Source organism: Phaethon aethereus, assembly GCF_964289735.1.
Source record: "Phaethon aethereus genome assembly, chromosome: 3".
Lineage (NCBI taxonomy): Eukaryota > Metazoa > Chordata > Aves > Phaethontiformes > Phaethontidae > Phaethon > Phaethon aethereus.
The window spans coordinates 37,711,645-37,732,949 of NC_138576.1; the positions used below are offsets into that span (position 1 = coordinate 37,711,645).

A 21,305-nucleotide genomic window follows, 5' to 3' on the forward strand; every position below is an offset into this window, starting at 1 on the left:
CCACCTCTCTGGGCAACCTGTGCCAGTGTTTCACCACCCTCATGGTGAAAAATTTATTTCTTATAACTAGTCTAAATCTACCCTCTTTCTGTTTAAAGCCATTACCTCTTGTCCTATTGCAACAGGCCCTGCTAAAAAGTCTGTCCCCATCTTTCTTAGAAGCTCCCTTTAAGTACGGGAAGGCTGCAATAAGGTCTCCCCAGAGCCTTCTGTTCTCCAGGCTGAACAATCCCAGCTCTCTCAGCCTGCTATGATATATGATTATATATTTTTATGTGCTGAAGGCACAGAGATTATTCACAGGGGAATTCAACTCCAAGCTAGGTCCATAGACATTATAGTACAGAGACCCACAATAAAATAACTTGCCAGCTTAACTTCAATAGCAAGCAAACACATGCTCTAAACCAAAGATGATGCATTTGTAAGGCTGAAGAGTATTCTACACATCGCTAGGTATACGTAAACTGCCCAGGGAAATCTTAGGTAAAAAAAAATTTCATAGTACAGAGAAGGATAAAGAAGTCTCTCTATTGCGCTTTAAAAAATACAATTTATTGTTTGAAAAAAAGAAAAAAAAAAACCCCACAAGTCTTTTTCTATGTATCTTGCATGGCTTTTGAACTGATCTTGATTATTTGTTACTTTATCTAAGTGCTTAAAAATTTTAGTCCCTCAGGGTTACTAACAACAATGCCAGTCTGCTCCAGCTCGCAGCTACTTCATAGCTGCTTAAAAGTTTCTTTACAAATCAGTCGCCTCTGCTTCTGAATTAATTTCACATTTAATGGCAATATTGCAAATCTCCAGATTCATAGTCCAAGCATGCTCACAAACATTCTCTTCAGATACAGATGTCAAATAGACCTCTCTACCTTGCTAGAACTACTGCCCCGATATCATCTGCTTTGACAGCTCTTCTTCTGTCATCCCTTTTTCTGGCATTTGCTATGCATTGTCCTCCTGTCTCTGTAGCTCTTACCTGTTCCATTTTCTCTCTCTGGCGCTTAGCCATTTTTCATTAGGGAGCCTCCAGAGCTCTTCAAAAGCATTTTTATGAGCAATTTTTCCTGTGAACATTTTCCTTGGCTGATCTTTGAACTGTGATTTGACTTTTCGCCTGCTGTATCACTTACATTTTCACTAACCCAGCTGCTGCTGCAATTGCAGTGGCTATTCTAAAACTATCTATTATTTCAGACATTCCTGCAAAATTTTTGAGATATAATTTCTCTAAATCTCAGTTACTAAGTGTGTTTAGTTACTCATTCCCAAGACATATTACACTACTACTTCTATTTCAAACCTAGAAGAATCTTCTCCACTAACCAAAAATAAGATCAGAAGACATAGTTCCCAACGCTTCCACCCGTTGGCAGTTGCGCGGTTTGAGCACTGCTCAGTGGGCTGCCTGATCAAGATGCCCCAGTGACAAGTAACTGCTGTAATAAGCATTTGTACTTGGGAGCAACCACACTGCTCCAGAGCAACAAGAGTTTGCTCTGGACTCAGGAACGTAAAGACACCTCAGATACCCTCTGACGACAGGAACATCACCTCTTCATTTGTCTCATGTAGGTCTTGTGTAAATAACAACAAACTGAGACTTAGTATTAAATTTGCTAAGCATGTAAATTTTAATTGAGATGCTTATAGTATCTTAAATTATACTTTAAATATCAGATTCTGCAAGATTACTATTTTTAAGTTATGAATTTATTTGTATTTTTTAATATTGCTTCTTTTGACATATAAATTTTTGACAAAGATCTATTGCTTATGGAGAATAATTGCAATAATTGCAATACTGAAGGACACTTCAAGGAGTCATTTAGCCTTCCTGTAATGTTCACAACCTTGAACAGACACTGTGACTTTTTTCACTTTTAGGTGAAGTGAAAGAGCACAGAACATGAGACATTTCAGTGACATCTACCACAGAGACCAAGTTCAAATCTTGTTTCTACCAGTCTTAACCTAACTTTCTCTCTGACAGAATTACTAATATCAGTATGTTCCACCATTTAGGGTTTTACTCAGCTGTGACCAAAGACAACCACAGTCTGTTAATCAATTTCAGTAGCAACTGTATTAAGTTCTTTACAGTTTTACAGAATTGGTCAAAAATGTTCCAAAGCTTTTTTGTACTGTGGGCTTTCGACCAGTAGACTAAATCTATCAGCTCACTTCATCAACAGCTAGCTACAGTCAGAGAACAATTTCATTGCTAATATTATATGTTACAGTTGGCTTAGAAAAACAGAATAAAGAAATATCCACTTTTATTAACAGGACCAATTTAAAACTGGAAAAAGCCAGACCACATCTGAGTCCAGCCCGAGTCAGTGATTCTGAATGGAGTTACCTCTAAAATCAATTTAACTTGTCAAATCAGTGTTGAGGAGGAGGCCTGGGAGGAAAAGAAATGACAGATGTCTCTTCTGAATCTGTGAGATGCTGAGCTGTTTATGGGAAAGGAAAAATGTGATGAATCCATTCATATTTTCCAGCAATACTGCCACTTCCCATACATGGGCTGCAAATTCTACTCGTAGGAGTGCGTCTTGCAGCAAGCGACATTTAGAGCAGAGACTCACTGACCAACATCCTGAGCTACAGAAATTGTTGGTGGACCTTAGAAATGCTGTAGGCAAGGTCAGAGTGAGAAGACTGGTGGAATTTCTCTTTCTCTATAGACCTCTGTATGTTGTTAAAGGGAAAAACATTGTTTTGCTTTAAAATTCTCACCAGCCTCAACTTCTGTGAGCCCTAGTATGTCCCCCTTTAGCCTCAGCAAGTCTCAGTTATTCTTATTAGTCCACGAGGGGAACAAAGCCTCCCAGGGACAGATATTTCCTTAAAGAGGAGATTTCACAGAAATCATCTAAGTTATAGAATCATAGAAACATTATGGTTGGAAAAGACCTCTAAGATCATCAAGTACAACTGTCAACCCAACACCATCAGGCCCACTAAACCATGTCCCAAAGGGCCACATCTACACATTTTTTGAACACTTCCAGTGATGGTGACTCCACTACCTCCCTGGGCAGCCTGTTCCAATGTTTGACTACTCTTTCAGTAAAGAAATTTTTTCCTAATATCCAGTCTAAACCTCCCCTGGCCCAACTTGAGGCCATTTCCTCTCGTCCTATCACTTGTTACTTGCGAGAAGAGACCAACACCCACCTCACTACAACCTCCTTTCAGGTAGTCGTAGAGAGCGATCAGGTCTCCCCTCAGCCTCCTCTTCACCAGGCTAAACAACCCCAGTTCCCTCAGCTGCCCTCATAAGACTTGTGCTCCAGACCCCTCACCAGCTTCGTTGCCCTTCTCTGGACACGCTCCAGCAACTCAACGTCTTCTTGTAGTGAGTGGCCCAAAACTGAACACAGTATTCAAGGTATACAGTGGTTCCAGCTTATCCAGTAAATTTTGATCTTGGAAATAAAACACCAGCAGGGGCAGGGCTACGAATTTTGTCCTCTCTTTCTTCCAAGCATGTTTCTTCTTAACAGGTAAAATTGTTCAAATAGAAGTTTGGAACTCTTTGGTGATAGTTATTAAGTTAAGAATTCAGTAATTTAGAACTTTGACAAATCAGTTTTAAATTTTGAAGAAGAATTTTCTATTTTCTCAGATCTCACCTTCTCAATTTTGAGATTATCCTATGTTTTTTTAACAAAACTTGTTGGCAGTAGATATTTATCTGCCCTAGAGAGTGATTCTCAACACCATGTAAGAAGTGGATGACAAGCCAACTTCACATAAAAACATTTTAAGAAATAACCAAGTAATATATAAATGTGACATAGGGTCTCCCTTCATTAAATGTTTTACAGTACAGTAATCTGTAAGTAAAATAAATAAGTCAGCATCTGAGACAGATGACAGAAAGACATCAGTCAACACAGCTACTGCAAATTGTCCTTTCACAAAAAAGCATTTGGCAGCAGCTTTGAGATTTCCTTGTCACACACATTCCAAACCTCAAAAATCTTACCCCACTAAATAAATCAAGCTCCATTGCTAAAAGTCATAAGCAATGTAGCACTCCACTGCTACAATACAGAAATAGATCTAAACATAAAACCATCTGTTTCCAAAGGAAAAAAAAAACAAATCCCACACACAGTTTAGCACCTTCTCCATCTTTTCATAGTCCGTAGTTAAGTTTTCAATTTTTTAATTCAACTATAAGTTAGCAGAATGATATTCACAATTAAGTTAGCTTTTCCAACTCTGAAACAACAGTATAATCCATCATTTTCAAAAGTGCCTCCTACTCAAACTGTAAGTCAGAAAAAGCTTGTTATCCATAGATTTGGTTTTATATTCAAATTCTGAGTGACAGACTCTCAATATATTTAAACAGGAGCTTTGCAAAGTACCCTTAAAGACTGCAAAGTAAAAACATGGCTATAGTTATTAAATTATCCTTAGTGTATGACATTCTTATAGTGTATGCTAACTACTCAATCACGCTTGACCTTATTTCACAGAAAAGTATCTTTCCGTAGATTAATTTGCACCTAAGGTAATTTTATAACTGGCCTTAGAAGAGGTCTTCTAGGATTCATCCAATTAAGTTCTAAATTATGACACAATATTTCTACAAGACACACTGTGTTCCTAGAAAATTAAAGATCATACAGCATTGAATTATGAAATGCATAACACATATGACATTTCATTGCACGTCTACACATATGCATGTAACTACTCCAACAGATTTTGTCTGACACAGGCTGTCTTTCATAAAAAGGCAAATCACTTTTAATCAATGATTAAATCAGAACAGACTTGAACACACAAAAACAACCTGAAGAGTACACAATTTGGCTTCATTACATTATCCAACAATTCTTTAAAAGCTTTACTGATCATTTCTTGATAAGTAGCATTCAATAGAGAGTGTCTATTGATACTGTTACATATTTAAGTAAATCCTCTACAAACATCTTGGCTAAACACAAAAAAGAAAGTATTGTTGTGATACACTACTTTCAAAAGCATTTTTAACTCCCTGTTTAATGAAAGAATTAATTTCTGAGGAATATACATTTAAAATTTCCTCTGTACTCATTTACTCATTTTCCTTTTACATTTTATTTCTTAAAGTTAGCAGTGCCCAGAATTTATTCATGTAAGCTCTTGAATTGATTTATGTTAAGTGACTAGGCACCAATATTTCTGGATTCTGTTACAAGCTTCATCACTGTCTTGTCGTATAACTTTGATCAGTCAGTTACACTCAAAATTTTAGGTGTCTACTTTTGGTTATTCATGCTGAGAAACATGGAGCGTCAACTCCAGAGGTAATGAATATCTAACAGGTTCAATCCACTTGAAGCTTTAAGTGTTCAGCAAATCTGGAGAGAGAGAGAACCAAATTCAAAGGCAGAAGACTCAAAAAGTCATGAGGCATGCAAAAGTCATTGATACCTCTTAAGGCAGATGTGATATTAATGATGGGAAAGGAAGTTTGTACAGAATCTCCCTAATGATGGGACATGCAGCACACACTGCACCAAACAGATTAAAGACAGGGCTTCAGTTCCCTTAATATTTCTTTTTCCTGCCACCTCCAAGGAATCTGCATCTGACTTGTAAAATCAGGTCTTGATGTCTTTACATGTCATGTTTTTATCTAGAAGGAGAATATAGCAATATTTATCTGTGTCATGTCACACAGACTTTCCAACATTTGCAACATGAATTCTGAAAGCTGCAAGACCTCATATAAATATCAGCTTCCAGCCTCTGTGCCAGATTCCAGACACTGACACTGACACGGGTTGCCCAGAGAGGCTGTAGAGTCTCCATCTTTTGAAATATTCAAAGCCCAACTGGTCATGGTCCTGGGCAACCTGCTCTGGCTGACTCTGCTTGGCCAGGGGGCTGGACTCCCTCTCAAGAGGCTCCTGTCCACCTCAACCATCCTATGACTCTCTGAGAAGCCAAACTGCACCCAGAGGGTCCTAAGGAGAGGGCAGCAAGACTCAGCCAGCAGACATTAGCAAAGCCAATGTGTGTGCTACAAGACTGCAAGACCCGACCATGGAGTACTGTCAGTGCTGATGCAGGACTGATTTGTAATCACCCCTGCCTAGGCCCTGCCCTGCCACCAGCAGAGGACTTGCCGTGACAAAACAAAACATAGTTTCATAGAATCATGGAATAGAATCATACAATGGTTTGTGTTGGAAGGGACCGTCAAAGGTCATCTAGTCCAAACCCCCTGCAGTGAGCACGGACATCTGCAACTAGATCAGGTTGCTCAGAGCCTCATCCAACCTGACCTGGAACGCTGCCGGGCTGGGGCATCTACCACCCCTCTGGGCAACCTGTGCCAGTGTTTCACCACCCTCAGTGTGAAAAATTTCTTCCTTATATCCAGTCTAAATCTGCCCTCTTTTAGTTTAAAACCATTACCCCTTGTCCTATCGCAACAGGCCCTGTTAAGCAGTCTGTCCCCATCTTATAAGCCCCCCTGAAGTACCGAAAAGCTGCAATAAGGTCTCCCTAAAGCCTTCTCTTCTCCAGGGTGAACAACCCCAATTCTCTCAGCCTGTCCTCACAGGAGAGGTGTTCCGTCCCTCTGACCATTTTTGTGACCTCCTCTGGACCTGCTCCAACAGGCCCATGTCTCTCCCGTGCTGCGGGCTCCGGAGCGGGACGCAGCACTGCAACCGGGCTCCCACCAGAGCGGAGCAAGAGGAACAGAACCACTCAAGCCCCCCACCCCGCCTGACGGCCGCGCGCCGCTTTGAGTGCGGCGCGGGACACGGGGCGGGATCACGGCGGGAAGGAGCTTCACTCTGGCGCCCGCATGACAACTTGAGCGGGGACTAGGCGAGGGCAATAGGGGGCGGAAGAGAGGATGTCACGTGGGCGCCTCCCAGGGTGCAGCGGGCGCGCTGGCGTTGGTTGCCATGGCGCCGTGAGGGCCCCCGACGCGATATGGCGCTGCCCGCGCCGCCCCCCGCCCGCGTTTTCGCCGAGCTTGTTCCGGCCCAGGCCCGGACCCCAACTCCGGCTTCGACGGGACGCGGTGGCCTCCCGGCGCCGTCCGGGCGGGAGGTACACGTGAGCGGCAGCGCGGAGCTGAGCGCCGGGCCGGACCGGGCTCGGGTGTCGCTGCGGCTGGGCAGCCGGAAGGGCGCGGCCGGGGCGGCGCGGAGCAGCGTGGCCCGCCGGCTGGAGTACATCGCCCAGAGCGCCCGCCAGCGCGGCGTCCCGGTGAGAGCTGCCGCCTCCTGCGGCGCAGGGGGGGGAGCGGGATAGGGGGTGGGGGGGAGTCCTCTGTGGCGCCGGGCTCTGTGGGGCTGGCGGTTCCCCTCGGCTCCAACCGGTACCTCCTGGCCCCCGGGGCCTCCCCTACCCCGCTCGGCTGCCTTCGGGGTAAGGTGCCCGCCTGCCGACGGCGTGAGCAGGGGCGGCCGGGTGCAGCAGCCTCGAGGTGCAGGGCGCCCGCGGAGGGGCCTCGGGCCCGGTGCGCGGCGCCCTGTCGGCGGGGAGCAGAGCAGAGAAGTAACGGGGTTTGCAACTCCTGGCCCCCTGCCTCGGGAATGAACCAGTCGCTGGCGCAACCTCCCAGCAGGTTTCTTGTTTTGCATGTGAAAACCACCCTGTTTCGATTGTGTCACGTGTTCACGTAATACAGCTCCTCACGTGTACGGATGAAAGTGATGAAGGGGTACACAGCAATATAACTTAACCTGTACCTCTGTCAGTATAACTGTGTGATTACCATAGCTTAGCAACAAATGCGTACAGAGCTTTGTTTCCTTTTTCTTGTTCTAGGTAAGTACAGAGGTATGAAAAAACGTGAGACGATCAAGATAGCTGAAGTGACAGGAGCCCCGTGTGGACTCAGAAAGTTCCTTTACCATAATAAGTTGCTTGGCCTCCAGAAGTTGTTTTGTGACAACAAGAGAAGCATAGTCTTGCCTTTAAAGCTTTGTCCACCCTGTAAATGCTCTGTAAGGGTGATTTTTGTCCTAGCAATCACGCTGCTGATGTTTTGCGATCTTACAAAACAGTTTTTGAGTGTGTTCCACACCGAGAACTCTTTAAAAACAGAACAAACCTGATCTTTGATGGAATAAGCAGTTGCTTTTGAAAGTTGAAGTTATTACTGTTGAAGTTCCCCAGGAAGTTTGTGCCTTTTTTGGTATATTCACAAATGAGCTGGAGAAAAGGGAGATGACAGAGTTTGCTGTCAATGCCAAATTATTCAATGTAGTAAAAAAGAAAGAATTGCAGAAGGTTTTCATAATACTGCATGATGTTACAGTGGAATTCAGTGTTAGTAAATGCAAAGTGAAGTTACTCGGCCTAAGCAGTGATGTACTTACGGTGAAATGGCATGCCCACATCTCAAATGCTGCATGCATTTGAAGATAAGTGCTGACTCTAACCTTCCCCCCCCCCCAAAAAAATGGGATTTACCCTTTTCTTTTAAAACTGATAGTGATGCTGTCTCTGTTTCTGTAGTAGCTAAATAAAGCGTTTGTTCAGCAATAAAGGCAGCAATAAAAAAGCCCCCTTAACCCTTGATTTAGAAGAAGTTCATACTGCAGCTATGGGACTAGATGGCAAGGAGACCTGCAGGCTAGATACGTGATCCTGCTCCCTATATTTTTCCCAAACATATGGCTGGGTGCGTGTCTGTCATGGGGAGCACGATTCCATTGCCGTCAGAATGACTTTTTCAATCAGAAGCAGTGCATTTTTGTATGGGATTACAGGTTGAATGCCTTCAGTTTCCAGTGGGTGAGTTAATAGGAGTTTAAAGTCTGGTGGATTTTAAGAATGGGAGAAGACAAGGCAACTCATGATGCATTCTTTTTTATTAGTAGAGAAAATTATACGTTTTGTACCCACTACTGTGGTGGGCTATCAGATCATGGGGTATTTTCATCATGGTTGCAATTAAATAGCTCTTTAGTGTGGATAGATTAGAAAAGATAGTTGCAGAGATTTACCCTATGGTGAATCTGAGTAATGGACTTCCAGTTTTGACATGAACCTCATTGAATTAGGATAGCATGGAGCATGGAACACAAAAGGAGTTGGTGGGATGTTAAGAAAGTGAGCGTGCTTTAGAGGGGTTGTACGTGCCACTGTAGGCTACAAAATAACTGCAAAATGAAGTATGACCTGGACAAAAAAATGGTTATATTTCAGTGTATGCAGTCAGATTCAGAAATGTAATGGGAGCAGGTAAGCAGTGGTGGTGTAAACTAGGTGGAGAGTGGACTTTTTACAACGTGAGAGCATTCAGTGTCTTATTATAATAATTTCACAGTAATTTTCTGCTGTTTCAGAGATGCCATGCATTGGAGAATGGAAGTGTTGGTTCTTTCTACTTACTTGAGGGACTGTGAAATGCTGCTTAAGTTGTGGGTTTCTCAGTGTTAGCTCTAGGGAACTCTGAGAAAAACAATATCAAGTTGGGGGTTTTTTTCAGCATAGTTCCCTGCGGTATAATTTTTAGTGCTTTGTTCCATCCAATTTTAAATCACTCCACTGCTGGATCTTTTTATTTGCCTTGCAGCTTTTCTACTGGCAGTTTGTTCTTAACTGCACTCACTAACGTCACTTGTAGCTAATACCATTCTAGACCACTGTAAAATTAATATCTCTTCACAATCTCCATGTGGCTCTAGTTGTTGTAAGCTTATCTAAGGCCTCTTTAGAAATTAGCTGACTATTCTATATATTTATTTTAATTAATCTGTAGAACAATTCCTTTAACCGTTGTTCTCGCTATCGTAGGAAGTCTGTGAGATCAGATGTGCAACCTTTGCAGCAGCAGGAGCTTGCATTAGCAGCTTGTCAGGATGCCTGGGGCAGCACCTAATTTCCATACATATTTACACAGGATTTTAATTAAAAGGAGATGCACATAGTAGCATTTATTTATAGAGTGCTGTAAGTATATGCAGCACCTCAGAACACAGAATCTGCTTTGAAGGCTGCAGGAAAAGCAAAATCAATGGGGAAACCAATCTCTCTTACTCAGATCAGCTGCTCAAATGTAACCTTTTTTTCTCTTTCTCTAGAAGCAAACTGATTTGGGGGGGGTGTGGAGATGACATTAGTTTTCTTTAATCACTGTATCTAACAATTGGCATTGGCCATCTTGTTTAAAAAATAACAGTGATAGTATTTGTACTGGTCAGAGTGTTATTTAATAAAACAAATAAACCTGCTCACAAACTATATCCAGTGGGCTCTGGCTTAAGAGTTTGTCTGTACTGGGATGTATGCTTGGATATATGTGCAATATTCTCCATATTTCAAACCTGTTATTTAGGAATCACAGTTACAGGTGCATACAGTCTGTGGGGAAAAAAAAATTTTGAAATTTTTGTCACTCAGTTACAAAATCTTCCAATAAGAAATGCAGAAACCTGTGTAAGACATCACCTTTTTTAGAGTACTGTGTATTTTAAGAAATATCCACAGAGTATCATTACATTTGCTGAGTACAGATCTGAGTTTTACCTTTCTTAAAATAACTGTTACATATACTTCTATTATTTCTTGAATGGACATTAAGCAGCAGAAGCTTCTTCACTGCAGATTTTTAGGTTGTCGTTCTGTCCATCTAATGCCAAATGGAACAGACAGAGTGAGGGGATGAGAGGCTGGAGTACAGGTATCTAGCTGGGTATGTGCTGACTGCAGGTGCTTGTCATCCCTGTCTGGGGAACACGATGGTGGACGGGTTGTTAGGAGATAAGAGCATACATCAAGACTCTCATTAACCATTTCTTTAGTGCTAAGAACAAAAATGCTACATTCAGGTGGAAGAAGCTAATTCCTTTGGTTGTTTAAATATCTTTATTTTATCATCATGTAAAGTTATATTGGATATATGTTGGGGTTAAACCATGACAATGTATCAGTGCAAATGTACAAGTAAATTTTAAGAGAGATTTCTAAGTGTCTCCAGATTTTTTTATTTCTAATTATACATAACAGCATAGTTTACCACAACAGTGTATTGGCATACACATCCCAACTGTAAACACTTTCTCCTACTAAGGCTGGTCTTGTGTTTCATAAAAAGGTCTCACGGTTTTGTTAATTCAGTAACCAGGAGCAGAACACATAACTTTATCTGCAGATAGGCTTTTCTCATACTGTATTATTATATAGCTGTCTCCTTGAAGTGTACTTTTGCTACTTATCTATTTAGTTTTTTCCCTGTTCTCCGGGGAAAGGAGCAGGCATTCCTGTAATCAGTGACAGTGTTGTGAGGGTGGACACAGTGGTCCTGTGAAGAAGATACAGTTGAGAAGTAGCAGATAGGTAGGAGGAAGGGCTATATAAGGTTTTGTTCTGTTGAAAGGAAGGAAAATATAAGGCAAAGCATAGTTCTAGACTGTATATTGTAAGTTCAGTGGGATATTGACTGTCTTTTCCATTTTTGTTTTTAGAGTACCAGCAGCCGCGATGGTTTATGTCACTGCTGGCTCAGAAAATATGCTATATAAGTAGAATGCAAGTGCGATTCTGTTACGAATGTTCAATGTCTTTTGGGGTAATAGAGTTATCACATAACAATAATGTTCTGTTCATTTAATTTTCCTACTGTGTTTCTTGGCCCACAGATTTAGAAAATGGAGAAAGTTATTCCAGAAGTCCAGAATACCTGACATATCAGAAGTGTAGCTTTCCCCAAGTCACAGTGAAAACTATTTTTCCTGCGGCTAGTGCAATCAAATGGATAGCTCCTCAGCCAAAACATGAACATTAAACATTAGCGGTAGGAAAAAAAGCCTTTTGCTTTTGATGTAGTCGAAGTCTTGATTCCAATTTAAAATTCTGCTGTCACCTATTTGTCTTTCCCCTATCTTTGTCTGAACACACTCCCGAATGGGAACAAAGTGTCTAACAGCAGATGTATCACAGGAGGCCACCTTGTTATGACTTCAGCAGTTATTTCGTCCATATATCTTCAGTAACACATGCAGCTACTGTCAAATCTGGTGGGATAAAAATTGGCTGTGAGGGAAATTTTATAATAGATGGCACAAAATCATCTTTCACTCCGATTGCGTTGATGTTGCAATAGTGCCTGGAGCCACAGGATGGCACTGTCCTGAAATACACTGGAACCTTGCGAAGGGCAAACCCGAATTGGAAGACTTGAATCCGTTCAGCAGGAAAGAGAACTTTTTTTGAAAAGGATTAAGGAGCAGGGACAAGGGAAAACAAATGCACTTTTTCAGTGTTTACTCTAAAGTTTTATTACATAGTTATTTCTCTAAAATATGAGTTGTAGAAGAAAGCTTTTCTTTGTGGTTATTTCTATAAAATATGTAAGAGCTCTAGGAAAAAAAACATCTTTCTTATCAATTGTAATTGGATTCTATCATAAATAGTAAGATTTGCTCCATTTTGTAAATGAAATTAATTGTTGGTGCTGGACTGACTCTTTAGCAAACCACAGCCAACCATGCTGCCCAAGTACCTCAAACCTATGACTGTAAAAGGGGAAATACAGTTTTTAGTGACTAACTGGCCCTGGTCCTTGCCCTTACTAGAAGAGGTTATTCAAAAATAAGGCTGTTGTGCTTATATTTGAGCAATACCAATCAATCAAAATTGAAACTTCAAAATTTTTTTCTTGTAGGCTGCTGTGCAATGATAATTATGGCTCTAATTTCCATATGATATTTTAAAAAGGAAAACGCTTTTCATGGTTAATGTCTCATATAAAATTCAAGCATATATGCTACATGATAAATTTGAGGAGTTGAGCCTCTGTAGGAAATACTTGTGACACAAAGCATCTTTTGAAATGTGTCAACACTGAAAGCAAATATTGTTTTCCTGTGCAAACAAATTTAATAAGTAAAACTTTTTCAGTAATTGGAAGGCTTAGTATCTGCTCCCCTATGGTTCTTGGGTATTAAATGCGAAGTTATATTTACAATTCAATTGTGCGCTGTGCTTTTTTGTTGTGTTGTAGTAATTTACTGTAAAATCGTTCATCCAGGCTGTTTACCAAAGAGGGAAGTGGGCGAAAGAAATGTGATTGTTAGACCGCTAGCAAGGTGGTCAAATATTCAGATATAACTGGAGTTATTCTGTATCTTAGTTCAGTATTTTATCTATAAGTCTTACAGGATTTTCCAGTGCTCTGTACAGCCATTATGTTGAATAATGTAGCTGCTGTTAATGCAAAAGTGTCAATGGTGGCATAGCCTCTTTGAAGGGTTACCATTCTGCCAGAATAACCAGTGCTCAGTCATTGTTCGTATCACCTTGCTACGAGGTGCTACTGTTAAAGTATCTTAAAATAGGGGCCTGAAAAGCACTTTTCACATACAAACTTTCTGAAAACAATTGAAGCTTCTAGTTTTTTGAACCAGGTGAATTTACAGTTACACACTCAAATGCACAGCTTCTAGCTGCAGTAATTTTTAAGACCTAATTGTTCTCTTCAGGTGAGTAGCAGTGAAATTACATTATAGATTGTAAATGTATTACAGAGCTACTTATAATTATACAGAGCTTACTGTATAATTTACTTTAAATAACATCAGGAAGTCTTTAACATCCATCTAGTTTTTCACTGAAGAGATTTGCAAGGAAAATTCCAACTTTCTATTGCTAAATCATAAGTAATAAGCCAAAGCAGTTCAACTTTTAAAGGAGACAATGTACATACATTTCCAACAAATGCTTACTTTTTGTCTTTTAAGATTATATTCTTGTACTTTGTTTCAGGAAGAAAATATGACTGTAACGGAGGATTTTAGTAGAGTAGAAAATACTTACCAAATGGAAGCAGAGGTATGTATTCAACCTAACCAAAAATAAAAATAATAATAATAAAAAAAGAATAAGAAATGTGGCAAGGACCAATGAAAACTTGCAGACTGCCTTTCCTCATACCAAGGAGTAGATGTTCTCTACAGTAAAGCCAGTGTACTCCAGAGAAACTATTGAAGGACTGCAATTTAAAGCGGGGTTCAGCTGCAGTCTTCTGTTGTGTGCAGAACCTGTTTTCTGCTACTGTCATATAAAAAGAATTATTTTCTTCTCAGATGAATGTGTGCTTTTTAAATATTACATGATGCTACAGAAAGGAATATTTGGTTCTGGGGCTCTAAGGCTGTCATTCTGTGGCAGTGTAAACAAACCCATGATTCTGCACTCTCCTTCAGCCCTATCCCTTCCTGCCATCTACTTTTGGCAAGGAGTTGTACTTAGGTGACCAAGTGATAGATCAGTTCAGAAAGCTGCTCCAGTTAATAACTTTTTTTTTCCCCAGATTAGCTTTTATTTTTTCCATTATTTTAGCTCCCTGAACTGGAGGCCATGCAAGGCAGAGGACAAGAGTGGATGGGGGACAACAGTGGCATGGCAGCCTTAATCTAGGTCTCCTTAAACCACAGCTGAACAGCACCTGGACTTGGTCTATTCTACGCAACTCTGTCATCAGCTTGCTGCAAGTAAAGCAAAGCTAATTGTTTCCTAGGTAATTGACTTTGAATTCTGTAGGTAAAAAGTCCTGTGTGAAAGCTAAATATTACGGGAATAATCCCATTTACTTCAGGAGCAGCTTGGGGGAGTTTATTTTTGCACATTCATGCTATAGTAAGAAATAAATGTTGTGCTGTAAATATTGACTGAGGGAAATTATGTGGTTTTAAGTCAATAGATCTTTTTAGAGCATCAAACTTTAATGACTACCCAGCAAATGTACAGATTCTTATGAAGTAAACCTGGAAGCCTGCAATAAAATGATAGCTGTTTTACAGAGCTATTGTTTACAGTCCCCTAAAACAGGGTTCAGCCTCTGTAGTTTGATTGCTTGCTTTAAGGCATATTCTCATCTAAATAACAGCAATAAATACAGAAACAACTGAGAATCTGGAGAACAAAATTTGGATTTTAAAATGAGTCTTTAGATACTTAAATGGTATGCAGCTTCATAAAGTAGACACGTACTATCATGAGAGCTTAAATCATGCTTTTTAGATAAGCTATACTTAAAAATAAATTAAACTATATTGAATTATTATTTAGGCTACAGACAAGCTTAGGCTTGTAACTTCAGTCTTTAAGTGGTAACCAGTTGTTTCCCTTCTCCTATTAATTTTTATAGAACACAGATTGTATGTGGAAAATGAATTGCATGGATTTAGTGTTCTTTTATAGGCAGCTTGGACGAGCTGCAATTGCTATTCAAAAGTTGTATGGTTGCCTAGGACCTGGGTGTCAGAACTCAAAAAATCTAGCCATAGTACTGCTGTTTTGGCTGCCCTGTACACTTAAGTAGAAGTATGGTCACTCTTTATGCAAAGATTAGTTTCTCCTTGCTTCCCCTTTATGTATGTACTTGTTTCATTAGTGCAGCTTCATAAACCAATGAAGTTCCATTGACCAGTGTGTTTGCATACTTTAGCAATATAAATGAATTTAAAATTAACTCACACTCCTCTCTTTACTAAAGAGTTTGCCATTATATTTGTTATACATAAAATCAGAGAGGTCATGTTATTTCATTCTATAAACTCTTTTTACTGTGTGTCTACTGTAAGATTTTTTAGAATGATGAAGAAATTCCCAGACAAATAGCTATTTTGAGGTTTAATTAAGAATTCAAGATATGCTTTCAACTGTAAGGAGATCAATTTTAATTCATGCTATAACAAACGAAAATATGCAGAAGAATGAAATTGTGTATGAGATCACAAAGCTTTATGCTATCTTAATCATAATTGTTCATTTACCACATGACCGTCTCATGAGATGAAGATTTTGTTGATTTTGTGCTTTTCTTAATATACTTGCCTCCTTATAAACCGTAACTTCTTGTCCTTTACAGCCTTCTCCAAACCTCGTAATGTCCATGATTGCTTTGCATACTCTCATATTACTTTTTACACTTTTTAACCTTAATCATAACTGAAGAAATTGAAACACTGCTTTGCATTTTAGTGCTCAGGTATCCTCAATTTACTGGATCTAGCTCTAAAGAAAAACACTGATTTTTAGGAGGGGAAAACAACAAAATTCACAGCTACTGCTCAGTTGTTTTCTGCCCCTAAGGGTACCTGATTATGGGCTTGTTTGTTAAGAAAGTTCATGAGTGCCCAGAACTGCCCCAGTCTGAGCAGTTTATCTCTTGCTGAAGACCCACAGTTCATTTGTTTGATCATTCTTTTGTTTCATCCCCTTGAGGAAATTAATCTTGTAAATGCTGATAGCAAGCTGGAAAACACTATGACAGTCCTCATAGTGAGACTTTCAACTTTCCACAAAATACAACTGTGACAGTTTTCTGGCAAAACAGCACAAGAGGATGCATGCTTTTTACATATGGCAAGAACTCCCACTGAAGACAGACATCTAGGTTTTGCCTTGTCTTCGGTCTTTGTCCAAATTGGTACTGGACCTTCCAGAAAGTGATCCAACCCTTCAAGTTACAGATAAAGGGTGTGCAGCTGAGATGAAGAAGCTGACTTGGTGCAGTTTTGCACAACAGGCATGACCCTTTGTCCTTGTAGAAGATGGAATTGTCCTGCCACTCCATCTTGGTCAGTTTTTAAGGCGCTAAGCCCAGCTTTGGCTCAGTTGTGTGAAGAGCTACTGAGCCAGTGCAAGGATTCAAGCCAGGATGAGGTACATGTGCAACACGGAAAGGCTACCAAGGGTAACAAGACATGTGCATTAATTACTTTGTGATAATTGTTGATATCCAGTTTTTACCTTACCCTGTATATGAAGTAGCCCCCTTTTCTCTCACTTAGAGATTCAATTTCCTTGAATTATCTCATTTTCTACAAGGTAAATCTATGGTATGCACCAGGAAGTTACTGCAGCGCAGCTGACATGCTGTGACTTGGAGTTCTGTACCATATACCTTCACTGGGATAGATTGCTGCATGGTCTGCATGGAGAATATGTTCTGTACACACAAGGGCTGGCAGTGGAAATTCCTTTACAACAACTTTTTTCTTCCCCTCCTGCTGAAGCTGTATTACCGTGCAAAAAGAAAGGAAAGAGTCAGGGATAAGAAAGAAGGTGAACCTGACTCGGTGGTGAGAGCACTACTGGGAGGTGAAGATGAGGGTTTGGTCCCTCTAAAAGTGAGTTTCGGACCCTGGATTTCTGCTTCCCAAATGCTTTAGCAGCTCGACATCATTGCTTCACTCCTGGCAACTGTGCTCTGCCACAGAGAAAGGCTGGCTGCTGCCTGGAAAGTGGCCTCCTGGCTGGCACTTCCCTGCAGGGAAGGCTGTAGGGCTCTGGAGCTGGGGCTGGTGGTGATGCCTGCTTTGTAGCACTGGGGAAAGCACCTAAATTCCTGATGCATCTGTATTTAATGCTGCTTCTTGCCAAAGCCACAGACAGCCATATGTTTAAATTGTTTTTAATCTGAGTCTGAAGTAGCCAGCTCTCTGTGGGCACTGGAGTGAGTCTTTAGCCAACGCAGGGTTTTGAGTCCACTGCAAACTGGACTAGGGTAGGCTTAGTTTAGCCTCATAGGTTAGGTTTCTTGAACCTGATGCTTGGCATTAAAACGTAATTTTCCTTCCTGCACAATGTTTTCCACATCATTTTGCTTGGGCTTCTGCATAATTAACATTCAGTATCTAAAAAGGGAAGAACTGGGATGCATGTAGTCATGTGTCCCAAAGAGCACATTCATTCTTCAAATTGCCTACATACCAAGAATGCCATACTTTCTCACAAAAGGGCATTTCTTAATCCTCAATTTTGAACCATTTTATGAACTACTTTCTGTTGCAAACCTAAAGATGGTCTCTAGGGTATAGCAAAGTGCTCTAAGTAAATAACATTGGAGTTGTTAGTTATATACAGAGCTAGTATGTTTAGTTAGTTTGTACCTATCTGGCTTTATACTGATATAAATACAAGTATTGAATCAGCAGAAAAATGAAAAAAAATATTTCTGTGATGTCTGTGTTCACTCCTAGGTCTGTATTACATTCAGCGATTTTGGAAAAATGCAGAATGTTTGCAATCTACTCATTGAAAAGTTAGGAACCTCTGTTACCATCAGTCCACCTCATTTCTACCATACACCAGAAGCTGTAGACGCCCTTCGGTAAGTTCTCTCATGCCACAAATTTTACAGCCTCAGATAACAGTGTGCTTACATAATTTATATTTGTACTGTTTGTAATGAGGGCAAATAGTTTCCTTCATACCTATTAAAATTTATGTTCAAAGATTTCAGTATTTGTTTTGAATATAACTTACAAATTAATGCTGTTCAGCCTAGAAGATACAGCTTGTTCTTTCTACAGTATCCCTGTGCAAAAGCAGAAAGTAATAAAAAACATTTTCCCACTGATTTCCATTGGAAGTCTAATCTGCTGTGAATATTAGGGTAACAGAATTTCACTTTGGTTACATCAGCACACACAGATTTAATTTGTATTTATTCACAACGGTACAAGTGTGTTACCAGGTGGTGGTGTACCCTTGCCAATTCCCATTACTCTTAGCTGCTAACATGATCTGAAAAGCACCTAGGTACAGTGCTCCCTCAGCTTCGAAACGTGCTACATTGAAGCTCACGGTCTTGATATTTTAGGTATTAATTATTCAAAGCCCTGCTTCTCCCATTGACATTGGGCGGGCAGAGGGAAGCTTGATCTTGGTTTGAGTTTTGCCTCTTTAAAGAAAAGAATCGTGCCTGGTCCACGAAGCAGCAAGCTCAGCTAGCTGCTGCTTACTGGTTCTGGAGATGTCAGAAGTGTATATCTCTATCAATGATCTCAAAGGTATCCAAACAGGAGTCTGGATATCAGGCCAGTGAGGTTAAACAGGGGCTAGTATGCCTTACAGCTGGGCCACCCAAATGCCCAGACCAAGAGCTGAACTCTTGCTCTGTCACGTGTGACACATGCCTGCAGCATATAGGTGTTAGAAATGCTTGATCATAGCTGATGAGGATGCTGACGTTTCTTCTGCATGCTGCCCGCCTCAAACTCCTAAACTGTCACCTAGAAGCTGGGAGAAGGTGATGTGCCTTACATCTATGCAGTTATAAAAGCCAAGGCATTAAAAAAAAAACAAAACCAAAAACCAAACACCCCTCAAAAAAAAACCAAAATGCTTGTCAGGAATACCTGGACATCAGTTAGCACTGCTTGTTATTGTGCTGCTTTTTCTACCTCTCAGCCGTCAAGTATGTGTTGCTGCCGTTGGAAACACACGGCGGAAAGCTCAAGAAGTCTGTCGACTATTTGGCCAGTCATTGGGAAAACCTTTATTAATAAGAGAAGAAGAAACAAAAGAATGGCGAGGCCACATAGACAGTCATCTAGCGAACTCCCCAGATTCACTGACTCTGCAGGAAAGAATCCAGAATGCTACTGCTTATGCTTCTTGTAGAGTGTTTGCTGTGTTTGAGATAAAGGGAAGAGAAAACAAAAGCAGCAAATTGCTCTAGAAACTTTCAAATCCTACATGTTTTCTTAATAAATTTATCTTTTCTTGAGTCTTTTGTTGTTTTTTACTTTAATCTTATGATAGCAAGTAGAGGTAAGAGAGGATATTAAGAATGAGGTTTGTGTAGTGAGCCAAAGTAGAAGTTTTGCAAAAAAAGTAGATTAACTCTTCCTTTGCATGTATCATTTGAAAGCAGCACAATGCATGCTTTTGACTGCTCTCTTTACAAAGTTTTACAAGATTTACTTATAACAGCTCTCTCCAGAAATGTTTCTGTTGGCCTTTATCTAGCTCTATCCCCTAAAATTAAGGTTATGATTTATTCTGAAAGTACTGTTCTTAACTGTTTAGTTTCTTCCTCTGCCCACTGTGAAAGGGCATGTATTTGATGGGCAAAACCTTTGGTACTCCTAGCTGAAACTATTTAAACCTTTCCTCCCAAATCTGGAAGGAAACTACTCCCCATCCTGAGTCATGTTATACTGAACAAAATGGATTGTTCAACATAAAACATGCTTAGGAATATTTTATTTCATCACAGGAAAAAATAAAATATATGTTTTTACCCTTGTGTTTCTTTGCTCAAGGTTAAAAAGGAAAGCTGTTGTCTAGCTGTACATTACATGTACAAACACTGCATTACTTAAGTCATGAGTTAGATTTTTTCCAACCATGACTGCATAATGTATTTTGATCCATCATATCCACTGAAATAGGTTTTCATATCAGGGTGATGCACCTGAGAAAATATTTCAAGTTGAATAAGCACCAGAATTAGCAATAAATACAAACTGATACCTAAAAGTTACTACAGTTAACTTTTTGAAAACCCCTGATTAGTTTTTAAATACATAATGTATATAGAGATGCTTTCAGTGGGATTTTCCATGTACCTTAACCTGATTTATGTCATCAGAACAGTGGCTTTCTCAAAGTACTCTACAAATGTTGACCATATCTCATGAGGTATTACATTACAAAGCCTAGTTTACACCAGTCCTTTGGGGGGTTCTCCTGAAAGGCAGAAGATACCAACTGGAACCTCCTCTGTTTGACTCCACCACAACCATGAAGCTCCTGTTAGATGAGCGGTTCATCTACTCGCTGTTATTTTAAACAGAGACACTGCCACTGTCCACAATTTTAAAAAAGGCATCCACAACAGCACTGTTGCAAAAAATCTCTTGCAAAAAGCCATCCGTATGCAGCGTGCATGCCTGAAGGCTGTTTTCTGGATCAGAGTCTCTGACTAGTTTAAGTCAGGTGCACCTTGCATAAGCTAGAAATCAAAAGCTACCAAGACCGTGATACACAGAACAGAAATTTTGGTTCCCAGAGAGTTTTGCAGTTACTCAGTCAGGCGAGCAGCTGAGCAGGAGCTGTTTGAAATGCAGATTTTTCAGAGTGGAATTGAGAAACTAATATACTTTGCTAGTCCCAGTAGAAAGAGAGTAAATGGCTTGTCCAACTTAACTTCGAATTTCACTGACCTATCAAAAACAAAAGTCAGGTTGCTAAAACACTTAGAAAACTATACAGTTGGACACTTTGAAGCAGGCAGTACCTGGGTTTGGTCATTTACCACCGTCCGAAAACACATACTTGAAAGCGCAGCACTAATTTGTTTATCTGCTTTCTCTGTTAGTTTTCACTAACTTTGCAAAATAGATTATAGTATCTATTAAGCCAAAGGTCAGCCAACTTTTAAACATACAGGATAACAAACACGTTGCAACTGAACAAAAAATAAATACTACCTCTAATCCCATAATAATTGTTATCTCTTCCTCAGGAATGTAAGCTGTAGATTTGCCAAATCCATTTGCTTTGTTAATTAGAATTCGGTA

General features: G+C 40.2%; 1 protein-coding gene across 1 annotated transcript; it reads left to right on the forward strand.

Annotated features, from left to right (window-relative positions):
* Positions 1–6,963: 6,963 nt before the first annotated feature.
* On the forward strand, positions 6,964–19,507 carry IRAK1BP1 (interleukin 1 receptor associated kinase 1 binding protein 1; the record flags this gene model as incomplete). The annotated part of the gene is made up of 4 exons (XM_081997869.1): positions 6,964–7,242; positions 13,753–13,818; positions 17,976–18,106; positions 19,189–19,507. 4 exons carry the CDS (start codon positions 6,964–6,966, stop codon positions 19,457–19,459), a joined length of 747 nt encoding a protein of 248 aa, XP_081853995.1. The 3' UTR covers positions 19,460–19,507.
* Positions 19,508–21,305: the final 1,798 nt, after the last annotated feature.